Here is a 22,253-nt window from a genome sequence, read left to right on the forward strand (position 1 = left end):
CCTCAAGGAGTAGATGTAATGTGGGAGAAGGAGCTTCAGAGAGTGTGTGGACCCTCTGGGAGCCACTGTGGAGGAGGCACATTCTCCCAGGCTCATACACAGTCAGCTCTGGGCCTGGGAAGTGTAGAGGGGGCCTTCCCATCTTGGTTTTATTTTCTGTGTTCTAGTTAAGGGCTAGATGAGGGAAAGTGCTCAAGTTATTTATCACCTTAATCCAGAGGACTACTCTAGCTCCTTGGAGGCAAAGTATGCGTAAATACATTTAATATAACAATAGTATTGTAATAGTGATTACATATATAAAGTCTACAGTTCCCCGTCACACCCTCCTATTATTGTTTGCATAGCTCCATTTCCTGTGGCATCTCAGAATGGAGTCACCAGGAACTCCAGTTGACCTGGCAGAGATGATTCTTCTCAGGGAGAGTCAGGGGGTGAGAAAAGAGGAGAACATGGGCTGCCAGGGAGGGCTGGCATGGGAGTGATGTCCTGGATTCAGTGGCCCAGGATGGGAAAGCACCAGAAGAGGGGTAACTTCCCCACCTCCAGGGTATGAAGGCAAGCAATATGGCTGCTCTGGCTCCTGCAGGAAAAGGCACCAAGCTAGGGAGACTAGAGAGAGTGGTGGCAGGGCAATGCTCTGGTCCTTAGACCTCCTCTGTGTCCAGGAAGCAGAGGGAAGAAATTCAGTGATCACCCAGTGCTCCATTATGCCCCACTGCCATCCCAGCCCAAAGTGTGCTGAGAGGAGAAGCTGCAGGCAAGTTCTGGATCTTCTCTAGAAGCCGGGAGAGAAGAGGGAGATGAGTTGGGAGAGGGAAGAAGCTGACTCCCATGTAGCCGGGGAGAGGAAGAAAGGTACATGCAAGAGGGAAGGAGTGTTGGCTGTGGTAGAAATTAGGGATGCTGACTCACCCAGGTCACAGAGGTGTGGTGGGGTCACTCAGGGCTCGAGCATGACTCTGGGGGGAGAGAAATTAGAGTTAATTTAGGGATATATTTCCTGTCTCTCTTTTTTCCTCCTTCCATCCCTCCCCACAAGCCTGTCAATTCACCTCTCTTTCCTCCCCAGAGTCCTTGAATTTTGCTATTTACTTTTTTTTTTTTTTTTTCCAGAGACAGGGGATTGCTGTCACCCACACTGGAGTGCAGTGGCACAAACATAGCTCACGAAGTCTCAGCTTCCTGGGCTCAAGAGATCCTCCTGCTTCAGCCCCCCAAGTAGCTGGGACTATAGGTGTGCACTCCTCAAAAGTCCAACTAATTTAAAAAATTATTATTATAATTTTTTAGAGACAGGATCTCACTACATTGCCCAGGCTGGTCTTGAACACCTAGGCTTAAGTGATCCTCCCACCTCAACTTCTGAAAGTCTGAGATTACAGGTATGAGCCACCTCACCTGGCATGAGTTTTGCTATTTTAACCCAAGTCCAAGCCAGGCCATTGGCATTCTCCCCTTTCCATCCACTCCAGCACTATACTCCTTTTTCAAGATTCCTTTTAACCTATGACCTTGGTGCCTCTTAGCCAGGTCCCGGGAAGAGGAGAAAGGTAGACAAGATAACAAATCCACTCTGTAGCCTCAGCTGGGAGTACAAGTTCAGTTCCCCCCACTCCCCCTCCCCGCCCCAGGATTTAATGATCAGAAAAGCCCACCCAGAAAGCCACCAAAGAGATCACCCCATTCCCAGCCTCACTGTAGGAACTTACCTGCCGGGATAGCCCTAAGATCCCTCCACTGGCCAGGGTGGGAGTGCTGCTCCCAGGGGGGGCGGGTTGCAGGCTGGGGCTGTTTCTTGGTCCTGGGGACACATCTCCAGAAGAGTCAAGTGTTTCTGGGGCTGAAGGGGAAGCTAGGGTGAGAGCAGAGTATAGAATCCCTCCAGATTACCTTAAGCAACCAAGCTGCTCCATCAGGGAAGAAAAAGCTCCATAGCAACAGGAAGCTGTGAGTCACCATAGCGATCCAGTTGCAAGGGAACCCCCTACCAAGAGGCAGGAAATTGTCAGCAGCATCATTAGAGCAACCAGGGAAGAAGCGACAGGAAACTATAAGGATTGCTGTGGTGAACCAGGAGGGTACAACAGGAAGCTGAGGCAGTTTCCATAGAAACCCAAGGGGAGCTAGAGAGAGAGGTACAGAGGAAGTGCTTCTTAGCAACAGGCGTTGTAAGCATCACCCTAGCAACCAGAAGGCTCTTTTAGCAGTGGGGAAGCTGTACATAGTTGTCATGGCAACTGGGCTACTTGGCTAGATAAAGGAATTGCTCAGCAGCAAGCAGCCTGAACATCACCACCATGACCGAGCTGTTGGGAGCCACCCCTTGAGAGGTGCCTCACCCAGGGAAATTTGCTTGACGTCCAGATCCCAGGCCTCCTCCTCGACGCGGGCAGGCAGGGAGCAGGCTCCCGGCGAAAGGCCGGGAAGGGAGGGGCCGGCATGCTCAAAGGATGACACGGCCACGGAGGCCCGAGTGCGGGCGGCTGCAGAGAGTGGGGAGTTGGGGGTGGGGTGCTGGTGTGGGAAAGCCCTCTTGGCTCCCTGGAATGACCCTCAGTCTCATAGAGGGCCTCCCAGTCAGTCCCACCGATTTTGGGACGAGATGCCCTTCCTGACTTTCCACCACATCTCCCCTTTTTATCCTCATTGTCAAGGTCTTCACTCCTGGGGGCCACCCCCCAGCACCCTGGCCCTCACCTCTTCCAGTGAGCAGGGCACTCAGCGTCCGCTCCCCAAGGGCTTTGATGTCCAGGAAGGGTTTATTCCCAATGCCCATGGAGACCATCTGCTGCACTCGGAGCTCTGGGGAACAGGGACACTTGTTACCAACTTCTTCCTTCCCCTCCCCCTAGCTCTAGCATGTCACAGTTGACTCTTTTTTCTTTTCTCCTTCCTAACCCTGATTCCTCCCTCTCATTCCTCTGGTGTCTCTTGTTACTTCTTCTGTTGACTACCACAACATGCATGGCAATGATGGTATGACTTCCTCCTCAGATATCTGGCTCTTCTCCCAAGTATGTTGCATCTTGCCCATTCGGCATCTAGCCGCCTCTGCATCTTGGGTGTTAAGAGCAAACAAAAACTCACATTTTTACATACCTTTACAGTTTACAAGGTGCTTCCATATAGCTCACCTTACTTAGTCATTCCTGTTACACTATTTCATTTCAGATGAGTGGAATGAAGTTCAGAAAATTAAAACCAAGGTGAAACCCAGCAAAAAAACAAAAATTAAAAACAAAACTAACAAAAAACTAGTCCAGGTCACACAGCAAGTAGCAGCAGTTCTTAAATCCAAGTGAGCAGTTTCTCACCTTCTTTTCCAAGCCATTTGCTTTATTACTATTAATATTATTTTTATATTATTATTATTATTATTTTCTGTCACACAGGCTGGAGGACAATGGCGAGATCTCGGCTCACTGCAACCTCCGCCTCCCAGGTTCAAGCGATTCTCCTGCCTCAGCCTCTGGAGTAGCTGGGATTACAGGGGCCCGCCACTATGCCAGGCTAATTTTTGTATTTTTAGTAGCGATGGGGTTTCTCCATGTTGGTCAGGCTGGTTTCAAACTCACAACCTCAGGTGATCCGCCTATCTCGGCCTCCCAAAGTGCTGGGATTACAGGCATAAGCCACCATTCCCAGCCAAAAATTAAAAAAAAAAAAAAAAATTCTTTAAAGACAGGGTCTTGCTTTGTCACCCAGGCCATGCCTCTTGTGCACACTGCCGCTGAAACTACAACTCGAAGCAGAGTCCGCTGTTTCATCCAGGCTCAAGTGCAGTGGCACCATCATAGCTCACTGTAGCCTTGAACATTTGGACTCAAGTGATCCTCCTACCTCACCCCTCAAATAGCTAGGAGTACAGGCACACACCACCATGCCCAGTTAATTTTAAAATTTTTTGTAGAAACGGGGTCTCACTATGTGCACAGGCTGTTCTTGAACTCCTGGCCTCAAGCAATCCTCCCACCTTGGCCTCCCAAAATGTGCTGGGATTATAGGCATAAGCCACTGCTGCACCCAGCCCCTACTTGCTCTTGCTTCCCTGAAATTTGCCAGCTTTCTCTTTCTTTTTGGTATGTCTTAGGCTCATTTCTACCTCAGTAATCTCTCTCAAGCCAGATTTTGAATCTTATTATAAACCATTCTTTCTTCACCCTATTCACTGTTTTCCCAAGCAGTCTGCACACTCTCCAGAAAACTTCCTGCTATAACCCTGACTCCAAGCACCCCCTCCCTCAGCTCTCCAGTACCCTTGTTGTGGGCTGCCTGTCTCCACAGCAGCTGGGCAATAGAACTTGTCCACTTGAGTTTGATCTCTGGTGAGGTTGCCTGCAGAGTGTATGCCTCTCGTGCACGCCGCCGCCGAAACCACAACTCAAAGCAGAGTCCGCTGTCCCCGATGTTTTCTGTCAGCCCCATGTCAGCAGTCTGAGGACGAGCAGAGGGCAGCGGGTGAAGACAGAGCGAGTCCTGGCTGGGTGGCCCCACAAGGCAAGAACTGGGCTTTGCCTGGCATCTGATAGATGTGCAGTAAACGTTTGCTCAACCCCTATCATGTGCTGAGGGCCCTACATTTAGTCTTTGTAACAACCATAATTTATGGAAGGGGAAACGAGACCCAGAAACATGAAGCAACTTGCACAAAGTCTCCTCACAGCTTATTAAAGCCGGAATGGGACCCAGCCTTTATGTTATTCCAAAGCCAGGCCTTTTCTTCTATGCGATTCTCCCCGCTGAAGAGCTGGAACTAGTGCAAAGGGTACAAAGTCTAGAAACCCTTAGAATCCATCCCACACTGCCTGATCCAGGACCATACGTTGCTATAAATGTTTATCTGGATATCAAGGCTGTTTCCCTAAAGCAAGGTTTCCCTCTTCTTGGATTCTTTAGTCAAAGTATAGCGTGCTTTCTCCTCAAGTCCTAGCAACCATCCCTAATTCCAAAAGCATGTGTGTCCTTAGTGGGAAAGTTCCTCTTCCAGTCTGGTTTGGAATGTCTCCTAAGTCTCCTTCATGAATGATAAGGAAAACCTCATGAGGTAGACCAATGACAGGGACTTCTAACATCCCCTAACACCCTAACTCGATGGTCAGTTACAAGCCAAAGCCTGTTCTAGATGATGCAGATTCTAAACCTGTGTTGGGGCTGAATTTCCAGAACATCCTGAGTTCTCAAGAAGAGAATGACTTCCTGTCACCTCCACCACCCACTCCAGGAATTGTACCTTAAAGGCCTGCTTGTAAACAAACATCTCTGACCCCCCTTCAGGGCCCTTGAGCTTGCTGAACAGGAGGAGATGCTCAAAGAGAAAGACATGGCGAAGGCACTTCTTTCGGCCACAGATGATAGTGAAGGGGTCTCGATGCAAGAGCTGTCCCTGCTCCTTCAGATCTATCTGGAGAAAGGAAAAGGAAAAGTGGTTGGCCCAGGGGTCCTTTGTTTGTATTTTACAGGGAGAAAAAATAGATTTGTAGGGCAAGAGGCCTAATGCACTGGTTCACAGGCAGAGTCAGGAAGTCAGGGAAGCCCTCAGCCTAGAGTCCATCCGCTGGTCGCCATGCACAGCACACCTGGCCGAGCAGCACAGCCCTGTCTCTGAAGATGGGAAGGTGCATTGCACAGCAGAGTTTACAACCTCCTGTGGGGAAGCCTTTGCAAGCTGGGGATCCAGGAAGAGAATCAGCAAAGAACTGAAAGGAAAATAGGGCTATTCCAGAGGAGTATACAGGATTCCAACATGTTCTGGAACCTCTGGGCTGGAAAAAGACTAGGTAGAGGAGAATAAGGTATGTGTTGGGTGTTGAGATGCAGGAGAAAGTATAGGGTAGATGGGGAAAGATGACAATTAGGAAAGGAACGGGAGAGTCCAAGGTGGATGTAGGAACATGGGGTGTTGGGAGGACATAGCTTCTTTATTTATGAATGAGAAAAACGAGGCCCAGTGAAGTTCAGTGACTCAATCAAGGCCACCCAGCTGGTTAGAAATTAGAGCCTGGGCCCTCTGACCTGGAGCCTGGTTCTCCTGTCACCAGCCTACATGGCTTCTGAAGCCAGGGCTGGGCAGTTTGAGCGGGAGTGACTGGAGCCAGGGCCTCACCTCACAGCCACGCACTGCCTCCACGGCCAGCAGGTCTCTGCCACGGGCCTCTTGTTCCCGGAGCAGCTGCACAGCAGCCCCAAGGGCCTGGCGCTCAGAACTCAGCTCAGGCCCAGCTTCTCTCAGGAGCTCCTCCAGGAGCCGCCCGTACCGAGCCAGCTGTTCCAGGGGCTGCTGCAGGGCTCGGGGCAGGTAAGGGCCAGCCTCCATGGAGCCCTAGGTTGAGGACACAGACAGGTATGAGGGGAGGGCTGCAGCCTTTGGAGGCCAAGCTCAGGGGTTGGGGGGTGGATGGGTGATACGCTAGGCTTTTGGGTATATATGAAGCCCAGATGCTCCCTAAAGTAAGGCAAAAACCCTTCTCCCTGGAAAGAAAGCAGGTGGTGGCCTGCAGGCCAGCAATCATCATCTATATCTTGAAGGGAAATGGAAGAAGAATTAAAATAGTAATCCCCTGTACTCTCTACCTTTGAACTTTTAAAGTCACTTGTACATCCTTTGATGTGAGCTTTTCTGATCCTCAGAGCCTCCCTGTGGGCTGACTATAATGACTAATGCCCCCATTTACCAGATGCGGAAATAGAGGCCCAGAGGAATCAGGAGTCCTGCCTAGTCCCTCAGGTGGGCAGGATAGGAACCCAGCCTCCCAGTCCACTGCTTGCTCCACCCTTGGTAATCCTAGGAGATGACTGGTAGGTGATGTTCCTGGGCATGTCCAGGAAAGCTTTTTTTTTTTTTTTTCTTTGAGGGATTTTGTTGGGTGGGTTTTTAGGTCTTCCTGGCCCTCTTCTTTCCTTCTGAAGGTTGGAGAAAGGGTTACCTTGGTGGAGGGGCTGAGCGCAGCCAGACCATTCTCCAGTTTGTGCCGGTGCTTCACGTACTGGGCGTAAAGGCTGAACTGGTCCCCCTGCACCAGTAAAGAGCAGACAATGCGTCCCTGGCTAGGCCCCTGCAGACAAAGCTCTCCCTTCCCCCTCCCCATCCTCTCTGTATCCCAAAGGAGAGAAGAGTCACCAGGGAGTACTCAGCCTGCCAGGGAGTGAAGGGCTCCCTGTGGAGAGAGTATAGTTCCAGCAGCCCTTGAGAGGAGGGACACAGAGGCTGGTAGAGGCAGAGGTGCCCACAGAACAGGGCTGGGTGCCAGAGTCATGAGGACAGTGGGTACTAAGAAGGAGGGACAGATGGATGAGGCTGGAGCAGGGAAGGCAGAGCACTTGGAAGAGCTTGAGGAGATCACTCACATGGCGAAGGAAGCAGGCCCCAATGCGCAGGGGGTGGGTGGCGCAGCCCTGAAGCTCCCGCAGAAAGTGTGTCCGGTGGAAGCTGCGAAGCCTTTCCCGGGCACTCAGGGTGGCAGCCCAGGTGCCTCGAAGTTCAGGAGTCAGCTCAGGCCCAGGGGGTGGTACTGGCTCACTTAAGGTGGCCACGTAATCTTGTTCACAGGCAATCAGCTCAGACACTAGACGCTGCTGGGCACTGCAGGCACAAGAGGAGTGGCAGAGGAGGTGTCATCTGGGTCGTGGGAGGGGCCACTACCCTCAACAATGTCATCTTCTTTTTCTACTGGGCAGTTGGGTCTGCCTCTTGGGCACCAGTTGGGCTGGGGTCTCACCTGATGCTTCGCTTGCGCTCCATCCGGGGGGTGCCTACTCCCCAGGGTCCGTCTGGCCCCCCGGCCCGGCCCAACAGCACATGTTCCCGAGGTGAGCATGTCCTGTCTACCACCTCAGTGCTGGTGACCTCCAGGCCTCGGATCAGCACAGCCCATGGGGGCCTGCCCTCTGCTTCTGGAGCCAGCTCAGGGCCCTCCTCCTTATAGTCTTCTCCACATGGGGCCAGGGAGCAATGGGATGGGGCTGCCCGTGGCCCAGGACTGCTGGAGATCAGCAAGGAGCTGAGGCTGGGTGAGGGGCTGTGGGGGCCCCATTGGGCCCCTCCGCTGCTGGCACTGTCTGCTCGCCGTCGCCGGTACCCCTGCGGGCTTGCCTCCTCTCCCAGGTGTTGCTGAATCCTCCTTTCCAGCTCTTGGCAGCGTGCCCGGCAGCGGCCCCATTCTCGAAGGGCTGCTGGGCTGCCCAGGTCCAGGGCCAGGGCCCGCATCTCCTGGAAGGTGCCGCCACTGGGCTCTGGGGCCCGCCGCAGGGCCAGTGCCGCCAACACGGCCTCCCGACCCGGCCCAGCTCCTGCCAGCCGAGCAAAACCCTCATCCACCCATTCATGTGCCTACAAAGTCAAAGGGGTTGGGGATGGGAGAGAAAGGGTAAGGCCCTGTGCTGCTCCCAAAGGATGCCCAAGAAAAGCTGTGTCCTCTTGCCTGTGGCTTCCCAGTGCCCATCACCCTCCCCGTTTTCTCACTGTCCCAGCATCACTGCCTAACCATGTCACTCGGAGTTGGTATGGAGATGGAGGAGCCTATATAGAAGAATAGCCAGTACTTATACAAAGTATATGAATGGCAGGCTCTATGCTAAGTGCTTTTTTTTTTTTTTTTTTTGAGACGGAGTTTCGCTCTTGTTACCCAGGCTGGAGTGCAATGGCACGATCTCGGCTCACCACAACTTCCGCCTCCTGGGTTCAGGCAATTCACCTGCCTCAGCCTCCTGAGTAGCTGGGATTACAGGCACGCGCCACCACGCCCAGCTGAATTTTTGTATTTTTAATAGAGACGGGGTTTCACCATGTTGACCAGGATGGTCTCGATCTCTTGACCTCGTGATCCACCCGCCTCGGCCTCCCAAAGTGCTGGGATTACAGGCTTGAGCCACCGCGCCCGGCTGCTAAGTGCTTTTTTATATTGCCTCATGTAATCCCCACAGCGGCCCTGTGGGCCAGATCTATGGAGGCACAGTCAGGTTTAGTATCTTGTCCCAGTCATTCAGCAAGGAGGTGGCAGAGCTAAGAGTCAAAACCAAGAAGATGGGCTCCTCAGCCACTGCCTCTCACAGCTTGATTAGCCTCTCCAGGTAGAGGGGAAGTAAATAAATGGAAATGGTGGGCACAGAAGGAAAAGACCATGCACCTGCTGGAAGAAGCGCTGTAGCCGCAGGGCCCGGTGGAGGCCACTCTCAACCTGCTCCAGCCTCTGTTCAAAGATATCCAGCATCTTCTGGGAGGTGGCATTCTCCTCCAGAGCCAGGGCTTCCCGCGCCTGGGCCAGGCGCTCCTGGAGAAGGGAGGCTGTGCTCATACCTGGTCCTCACTCCCAGGTAGTATCCGTCTGCCTCCTCTCACCTGCCCTCCTGCCCTTTCTCACCTGGACCTCAGCGCTGAAGGCCCGGAATCGAAGCTCTGTTTCCTGCAGGGCAGACAGGGTATCCCCAGGCACGGTAAAGCTCGCCAGCTGCTCCTCCCCTGGGCCCGAGAGCCACTGCAATACCTGAGGCAGATGGGGTGGGAGGGCATGGGGCCATGGAGTGAAAAGGTAAAGAAGGGCTGAGATCCAGAGTCGGCCCCACCACCCCAATCTGTAGAACCTTGAGCAAACTATTGCATCTCATCTGCAACGTGTGAGTAACAACAGTGAATAGTAATGGCTTCCACAAGGGTCAAGTGAGAAACCGAGTAAGAAATCTTTAATAACATGCCAGATGAGAGGGAAGCTGAGCTGTTGGGAAGTACTGAGGGAGGTGAGTCAAAGTTTCAGGGCTATGCCTGAGGGTGAAGTACATCAAACTGGGGAGAACCAAAGGGAGGATGAGGGTCCTATGGATGACTGAGGCCTTTCACCAAGCCTTGGCAACTGGTGGGCAAGGGTCCCAGGGACCAGGCCTGGAGGAACAGCACAGAAGCGGTGTGTGTGTGGGGGTGTGTGTTTGTGTGTGTGTGTCTGGCTTTAGTTGCCTATTATGGGCCATAAGAACTCTCATGCTGGTTCTGAGATGTTTGACCAAAAAGGGATGGTAATGTTTTCCTCTGAAGAAAGGCTGGAAGCTGGGGGTGGGACAGCCTGAGGATGAGAAGTCTGAGACTGTTTGTAATAGCCAGTGCCAATAATAACAACCACTTTTATAGTCCTTTGCTAAACTCATTTGATCTTTCTAACCACCTTTTCAGCAAATTGTTATCATCCCCATTCTACAGACGAGGACTTGGGAACTGAGAGAAGCTTCATGAGTTGTCCAACATCTGACATAGGGCAGAACTAGGACTCAAGCTGAGCACTTTAGACTCCAAATCTCGTTTTTAAACAGTTGGGGAAACAGCTAATAAGCAAGTAAGCAAATGGGAGGAGATGCAACCCACCTCAAGGATATTGGCTTAGAGGAAGTCAATATGAAGGAATCCTAGGAAACAGAAAGTCTTGGCCCCTGCTTTGGCACTGGCCCTGAGATGACCTTTCCCCTGATGCCCACATGCAAGTCCATGAAGTGTTCACTCACCATGCTCGGGGCTAAGGAGGAACAATCAGATTTCAAAGCCCCCTCTACCCCACATGGTAGGGTGAGAGCAAATCTGTATGAGGCTCTTAACCTCAGGAGAGAAGAATCAAGGTTCAAAGAAGCCAGCCTTATTCCTGAATCTTCCCCACAAAGAGGCCTGTTTTTGGTCTCTCCTTCCAAGGTGGAGGAAGATGGGACCTTTCTGGCCTCAGGTCTGAGGGATGACATTGCATAAGGAGTTAAGGGTGCCTGTGTGGCAGTGTAACTAATGACCTGGTATCAATAGACATTTATTATTTTTCAGCCAAGGAGGCAGGCACTCCAGAGTCAATTGGCTCTTTTCAGAATCCCCTATGGCAACTGAGCATCTCTCACAATCTCTCAGCATCTTCAATCAAGCATGATATACAGAGGGGACGGGGAGCTCTGGCTTCTTTTCTTTACTGGTGCTACGGTACTCCCACCCTCTTGCTGAATCTCACACTTTCCATGACCAAGCTCCAACAGAGGTGAGGAGAGAGGGAGGGGCATTCAACCAAGCCAGGACAGGAGAACATCATCAACTATAAACACCAGTGGGAAAGGTGCTGGGGGCGACACTCCCACGCTGAGTAAGAGGGACGTGGGGGTTCTGGCTCACCTGCTGGAGTCGCCGCAGGCACTGCCGCTGCTCTTGCTGCTGCACGTGCAGGTTGGAGAGGCATACGAGCTGGTGAATGGCCTCATCCACTTCCTGATACAGCGTGGCTGGGCCTTGGCCCTCCAGCCTGGGGAAGGAGCAGGGAAGAATGAATCACTCCCCTTGTTGAGCCCCTCCATTCTGTCCTCCAAACCCTCCGAGGGATGCAAACATGAGAGGTTGCATAGCAGCATGGATCAAAAGCACAGGCTGGACCCCACTGCTTTGGTTTGAATCCTGACTCTACTGACTGATGTTGGCCAAGACAGTTAACACTTCTGATCCTCCAAATCCTCATTTGTAATGGTGAATGGCACAGAAGGATGTTGTGAGGGTTATGAGATAGCAAGTTTAAAAGCATGGTATCTTTCCCAGATACAAGTACAGTTAGAATGGTCTGGCAGCTAAGGTTTGTTGGCAGCCGTTGGCTGTGTCTCCTCCTCCCACTTCCACCTGCCTCCACACACCCATCCCTCATACTTGCTGCTGTGAGTGGAGCGCAGCCTCATCAGGATGGCCCCCCCATCCCTCTGCAGTGCCGTCAGCCGGGGATCTGCCAGCACCTTCTGCAGGGGCTTGGGCATTCCCACTGTCTCCTGGGGATAGGGAGCAGTTGCCAGTTGGGGTTCCACCAGAGCATCTCCATCCCAGCCCCATCCCAATCCCATCCCCCACTGTCCCATTTCATTTCATACCTCTCCCTCTGGCTCTGCTGCTCCCTCCAGCTCCTCAATGGCCTGCCGTACTGAGCCCAGCACACCTTGGCACAGGTGGCATAGCCTTACCACTTCCTGAAACCCACATGCAGGGATGGAGTTGAGGATCAGAGTTTAAGAAAGAACCTAAGCCCTAGGGTTGGGGTGAGGTAGCCCCAGAGACTTTTATGGAGGCAATGCTGAATTCAGTTCTTGACTTTGTTGCTTACTATGATGTACGATGTTGGGCAGGTCCAGAAACCTTCCCGAACTTCAGTTCCTCAACTGTAAAGTCAGGATAAGCCAGGCTTCTGTGATTTTTAAGGAGATGATGCCAGCTCAGCAACTAGCATGACCCTGGCACACTGTACAGCTTGGTAACTGTGACCTTCCTTTCCCTCTGTCTTCAGTGGGGCTTCACCCTGTCAAACCCCCTCTCTCTGCCTGTTCATGTCTACTTCCCCTTTGACACTAATGGGGAAGCTTAGAGACCATCTACAGACCCCTCTTTTGTATTCAGCTCAGATCATGTTTATTTCTCTCTTCTTGAATAAGCACAGCACTTATATTCATAGAATCACATAAGTGCTGAAAGGAACTTTAGCAATTATACTATAATTGCTACACTTCGCTGATGAGGATCCTGAGGGCTGGATGTTGGTACAAGGAGCAGGTACAGAAAGAGCACTATTTCTGCAAGTGAGGTAAAGTAATTTGGAACAAGAACCAGCCTTTTGTCTCTCAGTGCTTTCCAGAAACCCAGTGACACTATCTTGCACTCTTTACTTGTTTCATGATTTATCTCCCACCAAAGCAAAGGGCTACTTAATGTCATATTAAGAATATATTTGGCTGGGTACGGTAGCTCACGCCTGTAATCTTAGCACTTTGAGAGGCTGAGACGGGCAGATCACTTGAGTCCAGGCGTTTGAGATCAGCCTGAGCAACATGGCAAAACCCCATCTCTTCAAAAAATACAAAAATTAGCTGAGTGTGGTGGCATGTGCCTATAGCCCCAGCTACTCAGGAGGTTGATGTGGTAGGATCGCTTTAGCTCGGGGGGTCTGCACAATAACATGCACTCCAGCCTGGGCAACAGAGTGAGACTATCTAAAAATAATAATAATTTGTTTAACATACTCCTCCCATCTCCCCAGTAGACCATGGCACAGTGCACATATTTTCCTCATGATTTGGAATCCATAAATACTTGTTGAATGGAATGGAATGGAAACCACTTTTTTGCAACCCCGTGGTATGTCCTTGATCTGGCCTCTTTCCTAGAATGTCTTCAGCTGGGTCATTCACGGCTCCCAGCATGCTAGGTGGTAGAGAAGCTTACCTGGTGTACCTCTACCCAGTGACTCGGAGAGGGGTCCCTGTGACCTCCTAATTCCCACTGTAGCTCCTCTGGCTTGGCCACTCTTTTCAGATCATTCTCTGACAGCACCTCAGCACCCTGTAGAGGGTAAGGCAGGGGGTTTCTTCCTGGGCACCCAAGGACTCAGAAACCAGCCTGGGGCTCCAGCCAGCCTTTTCTTCTCTCTCCACTACTGATGGGAAACTAGGTGGGAATGAAGGGCTCAAACCTGAAATCCACAGAGTTCAGCTGGAGGGTCATCATGAGTGAGAATCAGCAGTCGCTGAATGAGGGGAGGATCTCCTGAGTCCTAAGGGCAGAGAAGAAAAACCCTAAACTGGGCAATTGGGTGTCCTGGACTGGCCACCAGTGAAGAGTTAGGATCTAGGGGAACTGCCTGTTCAAGGTGTGGTTACCTGAAGTTGGCTCAAGACAGGAAGGAGTGCTGGAGGCAGTGGAGGTGCCTGGCGAAGGTCCAGCAGGATGGACAGCCCCAGTATCTGTAGATCAGGCCTGTGGGGGCAGGAAGAGCCAAGAAGGCTGCTGTGTGTGTGTTGTGGGGAATAGCGGATAAGGCAAGGCAGATATACAGGGTCTGCTTTCAGTTAATAGTCCTCAGGAGAAATTAGTAGCTGGTACATTTGGGAAGAAATGGGCAAAGGGCCAAATTCTGGGATGTGTGTACAAGGAGAAATGACCTAGCAGTCGGAAGTCTATATTCGTATGGCTACTAGGTCAAGGGATTAAGGTCTGGAAAGTTAGGAATTCTGTTCTGGAATGACATGAATTCAATGTCAGCCTAACAGGAACTCAGTGCTCAATAGTATGGTGCCTAACAGGAACTCAGTGCTCAATAAATATTTGTTGAATAAGTGAACCAATGTCCTGATGATCTAGGTAGTGGTGGAGGATAGTGAAAGTCAACAGTGTTGCTTTTGAGGATCGATGAGGATATGAAGCTGGAGGCTGGGGTCAGTAAGACCAGAGGGCAATGACTTGAAATCTGAAGGTTGAAGATGCAGGTGTCCTTAGCAGTCAGAAGGTCAGTGTCCTGAAAAGTAGGTGAGGGTCCTCATGAATCAGGAGGTTAGTGTCCAAGATGCCAAGACTGGGCCTCGGTTACCTGAGCAGTGAGTGGAGGTAATGAAGAGTAGTGCTCAGCGTGTCTCGGGAGGGTGGGGGCTCCTCAGGAGGGCACCGTGGGGTAATGGTCAGCAGAGCTCGCCCACTCTGGTCCACCCCTCCTGAAGACACAAAATGGCCAGGCTGTCCTGGCTGGGAGTAGTCCACACCTACCTCCCTTCCACCCTGCCTCCCCTGCCCCCAAGCCCACTCAATTGCTTCTCTTTCCCCAATCCTTTTTCCCTTCACCCACTGATGCCCACTGACCGGTCAGGATGAGGAATCCAGATGCCATCAAGTCCCAAGCTACATCAGTGTCATCAGAGATGGAGACTGGAAGGCCCTCTTCCGGAATGCTGTCCCCTTTTCCTCCCTGCACAGTCTCCAGCGGAGGTGTTGGAGGGTCAGACAGGAAGCCTTCGGGGTCTGTGTGTCCTGCACAGAATCAGACAGAAAAATGGGACTGAAGTTAAGATGGTTCTGGTTGTTACGGCTCCCAGCCTAACCCTGCTCCTCCTCCCGCTCCCTCCCCTAGGCCTGCCCTGCTTTGGCCCTTGGCCCATGGGCCTCAGTGTCATCTCACCTGCCACACACAGTAGACCTGGCCCCTGCTGCTCTCTCTCTCTGGCCTCCTCTTCTGTTGGCCCACAGGCTTCTGGGGGCTGAGGCTCTTTTTTATCTGCTGGTTTGAGCTCCTCTTTTGGCTCAGATTCTGGCTTCCCTGCACCTTCATATTCCTCCTTAACCAGGCTGCATTCTGGAAGCTTGTGCTCACTTGGTGAGGGCACATTGCCAAGGGCTTCTTGGTGGCTGGCCTCTTCCTTGTCCCCAGAGCTCAGTGGGGCACTGTCCCCTCCTCGGCTTAGAGCCCCTCTGCCTGCAGCTCGCTTCTTTCTTCTGTTTCCTTTGCCTGTTCTCCGAGGGGTACCAGGTGGTCCTTCAGCCCCTTGGCCTCCTCCTCCTCCTCTAAGCTCCCCTGGCCTCAGGGGGCAAGATTTAGAAGCTTCTCCCAAGGCCTCTGCTGGGGCCTCAGACACCTGCAAGACTACCACCTCTGGGACAGCCTCAGCTCCTTGGGGAGACCCAGGCGAGGCTCCGGTGCTGCTCCCCTCGCCGGGTGGGCGTGTTCCATCCTGGTCCCGAGGTCCCAGGCCCTTCTGGTGCATCCACGCCCGGTGTCTCCGGTGGCGGCCTTTCCCTCCAGTACCCTTGCGAGTGGGTACCGTCCGGACTCTGGAGAGGCCCGGGGAGCCTTCAGCATCTGTTGGGCTCCCCCTCATGGGCAGCGTTACCTCCAACAGCTCCACGTACTCACCCTCAGGTCCTTCCACAGGGGCATTGTGCCCATCCCCGGGGCTCCGGGTGCCCAGCGCCTCCTCAGGAAGTGGAGGGCTGGGAAGCCCTGGAGGTCCAGAGGGCAGTTCTGGGGGCAGTGTACTTGGCTGATGTCCAACCCTGAGGCCCTCTTTGTGCACAAATCGTGGGCAGATGAGCTCAGCCCAGGGCAGCCGCTGAATCCCAGAGGGTGCAGACAGCAGGCAGGTACTGAGGCGACCCGTTGGCCGGTCCTTGTTGATGCCTTGTAGCCACTCAGGTGTGAATAGGTAGGCACAGGCCTCACTGGGCACAGGAATCTCCTGCACCCGCCCACCCCCAGGGGCCAGACACTTGAGTGCTAGTCGTGGTGCTTGGGCGGCTGAGGGTACCACTTGCAGATAGAAGTCTCCTGGGCGCAGCAGCTGCCAGGGCAGGGCTGCTAGCTGCACCACTACCTGTTCATGCAGGCAGAGCGGCCACCCCTCATGGAAGAAGAGGAATCCGCTGTATTGGGCCTGGGGAGAGAGGTGGGAGGCTTCACTCAGGCCTCTGCTGAAGAAACCAGCAGGAGAGGGCAGTTAGAATGGACCCACCTGAGGCAGGACTGGCTGTTTGCCTGGAAAGTGATACTCTGAGGAGAGCAGGAGGAGAGATCTTGGGGTATTCATGTGGCAGAGAGGAAGGGATTGGGACTGACTGGTCTCCTGGTGGTAGGAAGCTTCTCTAGGAAGCTAGTTCCATGTGTGGGAGGGCAAGAACTGAATCATTACCAAGACATGATCAGCAGATGCCATTGTCTTCGAGAAATTAAAGACTCTTAGGAGTCTTTATATCTGTAGAAATGAAGGATCTCTGTTGAATCATATATGGGGGAGTTAGTATCTTGAGAAATTCACAAGGGGAGAAAATGTCTGGAATTGGGTCTGGAGGGTTAGGGTCTTTGGGGCTTAGTGTTTTTTAGGGGTCAGTATTTGGGGAAGATGAATGTGTGTGTATGTGCATTAGCATCTGAATGTGTCAGTGCCTATGAAGGTCAAACTTTGTGGGAGGTCAGAGAATGAGGCTTAAATGACTCTGGGGAGATCAGTATTAGGGGAGGCTGTATCTCCAGGTTAGTAGGGGCATTAGTTAGCCTGGCTAGTCTCTAGAGTGTGGCAGTTGATCTTGGGGAAGGCAGAATAGTGATGCACGGCCACTCACACAGGCTTCCTGCTGGACTTTGGCAAGCAGGTGCTTGGCTGGTACCAGGAAGTCCAGCGTGTACCTCAGTGCATCTTCCCGATAAGTCCTCTCCACCACCTGGAACACCTGGCCCAACAGGGTGGGGGCTGTTGCCTCAAAGGGTGGATACAGGGCGGCGAGAGTGCTCTGCACACAGTCCTCCACTGGTTCAGGCTCCTGTAGAGATAGGACCAGGCTAGAGATCACCCAATCATGGCTCCTTGGGAGCTGCACTGGTCTAGGGGTGGCTGTGTTCCCCAAGGCCCCCATTGTACAATGTGTGCAAAAAAGTGTGCACTCAGGAAATGCTTGCTAATGAGCCCAGAATGGGAGTGGGGCTGGGTCAGAGTGCACAAGCCTGGCAGGGCACTCAACTCTCAAGCTCTGAGACCTTGGCTTTGGAGATCGGGGAGAATTTGTTGTGAATGCCTCTGATCAGGGCTGTCCCGGGTGCTTGTGAGTTGGGGTGATGGCATAGATCTTTCTCAGGAGAGAAGAGACAGGCTTCTGGGCTAGCAGGGTACTGAGCTTATGGCTGAGAACTCTAGAGGGTGTGAGGGAGATTTCCACACAGTCATCCTGCAACCCCCTTCTCATAAGACCCACCATCCAGAGCTCCCCATCTTAAGTGGAGGTGCCATCACCCACAATTATGTCCTAGAGATAACGATTTGGTGAAAAAGAGATGGGCATTTATATGCTAGAGATGGTCATTTGGTGGGAAGAGGAGGATGGAAAGACTGTCTGTGATTGTCTTGGGTCTTTCTAGCGTGCCTCTTCCCTCTCCCACAGTGGCTCTGAAGCAATCACCCATTCCTAGAGCATGTGGGATTGGGTTATAAAAACTGGGTGGGGGCAGTTGAAAGAGAAAAAAGTCACACAAGGAACGTGTGGGGAAGGAAGGAGGAGGCCTTGATGGCATGCTTTTGAGCTGGTCTTTTCTGATTCCAGTGGGACCTCTCTCTGCCAGCCTCCACTAGGAGACTCAGCCCTGCTTCATCCTCTAGACCCCCCCTCCCTAAGTGAGTTAATGAGACATCTTTCTCCATCCCATAACCTAAATAACCATCCCTTGGGCTTTTGCTTTGCAAACTTCTCTTTCAAGACAGTCTTTGAAGTTCCTTTTACTAGATTTTCTTTTCTCTTTTTTGCTGTAAATGGGGAAGGGGATACTCAATGCAGCCTATACCTTGGTCTCTACCCGCCCTACCCCCATGTCTTGCCTCTGCCATAAGACAAAAGAGCTTATTTTTCTCTTAGCTCCTCCATCCAGAGTTGCCCGTTTGTCTCGACTGTCTGTGAAGTTAGGACAACCACTGCAGAGACGGGACATTCAGTGCGTCAGCGCGCAGACCCCGCCCCAAGGTGTGTGGGCGAGCAGACAGACCCCCAGTGTTCCCCTGACCAGGCGGACGCAGTGCGCGTGGGTGGGGGGAAGGTGGAGATGGGCGGGGGTGAGGCAGAGTAGGACAGTCTGCTCCAAGGCCGGGAGTGGGGAGCTAGGGCTTGAGCAGCGAGGCAGCTGCAACCCATTAGGGGCGGTGAGCTCATGGCTGAGTGAGAGTCTCAGCCACAGGAAACGGCAGCGGCAGGAGGGGAGGTGGGGTCTGGAGAGGGAGGCGGCGGGCGGGAGCACGGAGACCCAGCCTCCCGCCGGCGGGGACCAGAGAGGAGACCAGAGAGACTGAGTCAGCTGTCCCTGGCCCAGTTCCTCTTTCTTTTTCCTCCAGCCTCCCTGCCAGAGGGTGCCCTTCCCTCCGAAGAGGGGAGGCCGCAGTAGTGCCCCTGCCCCTCCTCCACTGCCTGCGGTGAGCTCCCCCTGGCAAGGCCTCTCCCCCTCCTCCACTCTGCAGCGAGCGCCCCCTTGGCCATGCCCCCGCCCTCCTTGCAGTGGGCGCTCTCCCTGGCAGTGCCCACTCTCGCAGTGGTGCTTCAGACTATGCTGGAGTGAAAGTTCCCAGGAAAGTGTTCACTCCTGTTGGTGTGGGCTTCTCAGCGGTACCCTCCTGCTTCCAGCGCCCCGAGTTGCTGCTGCCAGGGTCGCCTACTTTCTACAAGGACCTCTGGCTCGAGCTCCCTCTCCTCTGCAGCAGGAGTGCGCTGAGGCAGCCCTTCGGTTCCCTGCAGCAAGAGCTGTGGGGCACTTCCCTCCCCTGCAAACTCCGGTCGGCTCCGGCAGTGTCACGCCCCCTGGTACTGTGAGCTCCCCCCAAGCACCCCCAACTGCCCAGAGGCAGACCTTTTTCTTTGCGGGAATTTCCCTCTTTGGCCATGCCCCTGGCCCGGGCCCAGCCACAGCTGTGGCCAGTCCCCCAGGGCCGGATGGGTGGGCCTGCCTCACCGGGTTGGGGACCGGGATGGAAAATGGTGGTTCCAGGCAAGTCAGTTCTCATGACCCGAGGGGCCGGGCCTCTTCCAGGGCCACTGCAGGACCAACCCGCAGGGGTCTCCCGCGGGTCAGGAGATGGGACCAGGAAGGGGAGGGAAGCTCCAGGAAAGGAAGGCACAGGTCAGGACAGAGGAGGGCGGGGAGGGGGGAGGTGTGCGGATTAGGGGAGAGACCCGAGAGAAGATGGGGGAGGAGGCGGAGGAGATGAGGAAAAAAGAGTGAGGGCAATACCCTGTGGGGACAGAGCTAAACAGTCGAGCAGACGGACAGACAAATCAAAGAAGGGGGGATGGGAGGGAGGAGATTCCCAGGAGCGCTGAGCAGTCCGAGGCAGGCTCGGGAGGCACCAGGCTGGGGACGGGGGGCCCGGGGCGGGCAGCGCGAGGGCCAAGGGGACCCAGGGGTTGCGACGCTGGACTCACCATGGCTCGGCGCCGGGCCGCGTCCGACGCTCGGTCGGGCGGGCGGGGCCGGGCGCGCCACCGCCTCCCTCCCGCCGCTCGTGTCTCGCCGGGTCTGGCTAAGGGACAGCTCCGGCCGCGGTGGCGGCTCGGCCCGCTCAGGCTTCCAGGCCGCGGGGCCCCGCCAGGGAGGGCCGAGACGGCCGCCCCTCCCCGCCCCGCCCTTCAGCGCCAGCCCCGCCTCGGCGCGGGACCCCTTGCCGGGACTCCCTCTCCCGCGCCGAGACTCTCTGCAGCTCTCCGGGCGTCCCCAGCCTACCCGCCCCGTTCACCCGCAAGCTTCTTTCTTCTCCGCCCCGCCCTCCAGCGGGTAACCCCGACTCCGACCCTCGGAGGCCGGCCCAGCAGAGGATGCTCCTCTTTTCCCGCCACGGCCTCGCTCCCCGCGGGATCAGTTTAGCCTCTGCAAGGGACGCTCCAAAGGCTGGGGCGTGCGTGAATTCCCTTGGGGCTCCTCTGCTCAGAACTGGAGTCTTCCTACGGCTGGAAAGCCTCCCGTCTCTAACTCGCTCGGGACCCTCTTCTCCCATCGGTTTCTAGACTTTGGTAGGACCCGGGGCTCAAAATAGACCTTCAGGTCCTGCAGGCCTAGCATAGTGCGGAGGGCCGGGAAATCAGGAGATTCCCCAACCCCACAGGGTCCTGCGCGCCCTCCTCCTTTCCCTCCATCTCCTCGGGCCTCGAGCCTCTGGGCTGACAATGGGCTCCTCTGTGCTGCCTGGGGAAGGCGGTAGTGTGCGGGAGTTAGGGAGCAGCGGAAGACTTGGGATGGGGGCGGACAGCGTGGCGGAGGGGGCAGGGTTCTCGAATCGGGATGCTCAGGTTGGGGCGTGCATTTCGACGGATATTTTCTGAGTTCTCTCCTCCGTGACCCTTCCCTTCCGCATCCCTTATCTCTCTATTCGGCTTCAAGAGGGAAGGCACCAGGCCTCCACTTCGAGGACTGGGTACTGGACGCCAGCGCCTTCCTTCTGGTTCCGTGGCTATAGAATCCCGCAGGGCCGCTAGGGCTCGTGGCGATGGGGATGGGTATCTGGCGCAGGGGACACAGCGGGGTGGCCTAGTTAAGAAAGTTCTAGCCTCATTCCCTCTCCCTCATCAAACCCCGAGCGTCCCCCCACCGTGTCTGAATGGGAAAGGAAGGCCGGGTAGGGGTCTCCCAGGAGTCCGGGGGAGGCACATGCACGGAGGGGAGATGCCCCGCCCCGCCTCTGAGCAGGCACTGGGAAGCCCCGCGGCTCCATGAGCCCTTCCAAAGGGTGGACGGAAAGGAGAGGAGGGGAGATGGGAAAGCCTAATAGTCCCCGGAGGGGCGTGAACGTGTGTGCCCCTGCAGCTGGAAGGCGACGGGGAGAAAATGTCCGGCCTCGCCCGCAGTTCCTCAGAGGCGCCTCTAGGCAGTGGCTGGAGCAGCAAGAAGGGAGGCCGGGGCGTCGCCCAGGTAACGTGCTCTTTCTTCTCTCACCTCCTCTAGACGCTAACCTCCACCTTTTTTTCCGCTCCGCTGAGTCTGGAAAACGACAGAGCAAATGTTCATCCTTCTTAGAGGCAAGAAGAGGCCTCTACTCCATAGAGTCAAAAAAGATTCTTAAGTCAACAAACCCCAGCAACCAGCTTCCCCGCACAGTTAGAGCTGTGAAGTTGGAGCTCTTTCTAACACCAGGCTTTGCGACCCTCGAGTCACTGACACTCTCCAGCTTCCTTATTATGAGGGCCTGCGAGCTAGGAGAGTGAGATTTTGCTACCCTCTGGTGTCCATTCCGTAAATACTGCCCAGTGACCGGTTACCGGGGCCAGTGTTTAGAAAACTTCCTTAGAAGATGTTTTATGACCCTTATTCACTTGTCTCAAACCCAGCTCATCCATTCTTGGTTGAGAGAGTCTGAACCTTTCCTCACCAGGCCTTCCTTTCCTTATACGGCAGCAAATTGTTTAGGGAACCCTTGGTAGTGTCCAAGGTTGTCCACTGGATTCCAAGGCTTGCTACCCTTAGGTAGCGTAATATAAATTAATCTGGCCATGGGGTCCACAAACTCCTGGAAAAAGGGAGTCGATCTTTTTTTTTCATGGAAAAAATGGGGAGCCTCTGAAAGTTTTTGAGCTGGTGGGGTGAGGGAATTTGGATACAGAATCAGGGATGCAGTTACCTTTTCTTTCCAATCTGTGCTAAATTACAGTGGTTTATTTTAAGTAAGTAAGTGACGTGGTTGCAGCAGTTAAATACCACTTTCTCCGAAGAATACAGGCTCTTACCTAAAAATGTGTGTGTGTGTACATGTGTGTGTACACAACAGAGTATGTGTTGATATGTGTGTTTTTAGTGGGGGATCTGAAGGGGTAAGGTTATAACAGAGAAATTAGAGGCTGGAATAGACCAGTCTTAGAAGCCTTTTCATTCACAAACAGTTCTTACCGTATTTTACCCATTTAAGATTCTTTGGGGCTTCTCAAACTCCTGTTTTACAGATGAAATTGTAGCTTATTGAAGTTAGGAAACTCTCTCTCAGCTACACAGCAAATGAGA

At 53.8% G+C, this 22,253-nt stretch overlaps 1 protein-coding gene across 2 annotated transcripts; it reads right to left on the reverse strand.

Moving 5' to 3' along the window:
- Positions 1–238: 238 nt before the first annotated feature.
- ARHGEF40 (Rho guanine nucleotide exchange factor 40) lies at positions 239–19,836 on the reverse strand. 2 transcript variants are annotated; one of them, XM_017533850.2, is made up of 24 exons: positions 19,691–19,836; positions 16,859–17,056; positions 14,925–16,173; positions 14,609–14,776; positions 14,343–14,463; positions 13,636–13,732; positions 13,449–13,529; positions 13,202–13,318; positions 11,860–11,955; positions 11,645–11,760; positions 11,126–11,252; positions 9,360–9,482; positions 9,126–9,269; positions 7,719–8,329; positions 7,348–7,582; positions 6,927–7,013; positions 6,107–6,322; positions 5,234–5,404; positions 4,260–4,437; positions 2,701–2,805; positions 2,343–2,486; positions 1,713–1,843; positions 916–962; positions 239–778 (listed from the first exon to the last, which is right to left on the reverse strand). In XM_017533850.2, the coding sequence occupies exons 1-23, from the start codon at positions 19,691–19,693 to the stop codon at positions 921–923; spliced, it is 4,560 nt and encodes a 1,519-aa protein (XP_017389339.1). In that variant the 5' UTR covers positions 19,694–19,836; the 3' UTR covers positions 239–778; positions 916–920. The 2 variants fall into 2 exon arrangements, with proteins under 2 accessions (XP_017389339.1, XP_017389340.1); XM_017533851.2 differs by lacking the exon at positions 2,343–2,486 and having other exon boundaries at positions 250–778.
- Between the last annotated feature and the right edge of the window lie 2,417 nt (positions 19,837–22,253).

The sequence above is a fragment of the Cebus imitator genome, unplaced genomic scaffold, assembly GCF_001604975.1.
Source record: "Cebus imitator isolate Cc_AM_T3 unplaced genomic scaffold, Cebus_imitator-1.0 Scaffold83, whole genome shotgun sequence".
Classification (NCBI taxonomy): Eukaryota; Metazoa; Chordata; class Mammalia; order Primates; family Cebidae; genus Cebus; species Cebus imitator.

Coding starts and splice junctions, on each gene's coding strand:
- ARHGEF40 (XM_017533850.2), bottom strand. Junction 6,323..6,926: donor CGCTCAGCCCCTCCACCAAG/GTAACCCTTTCT, acceptor TCCTCAACCTAG/GGCTCCATGGAGGCTGGCCC. Junction 5,405..6,106: donor AGGCAGTGCGTGGCTGTGAG/GTGAGGCCCTGG, acceptor TCCTTTCTCCAG/ATAGATCTGAAGGAGCAGGG.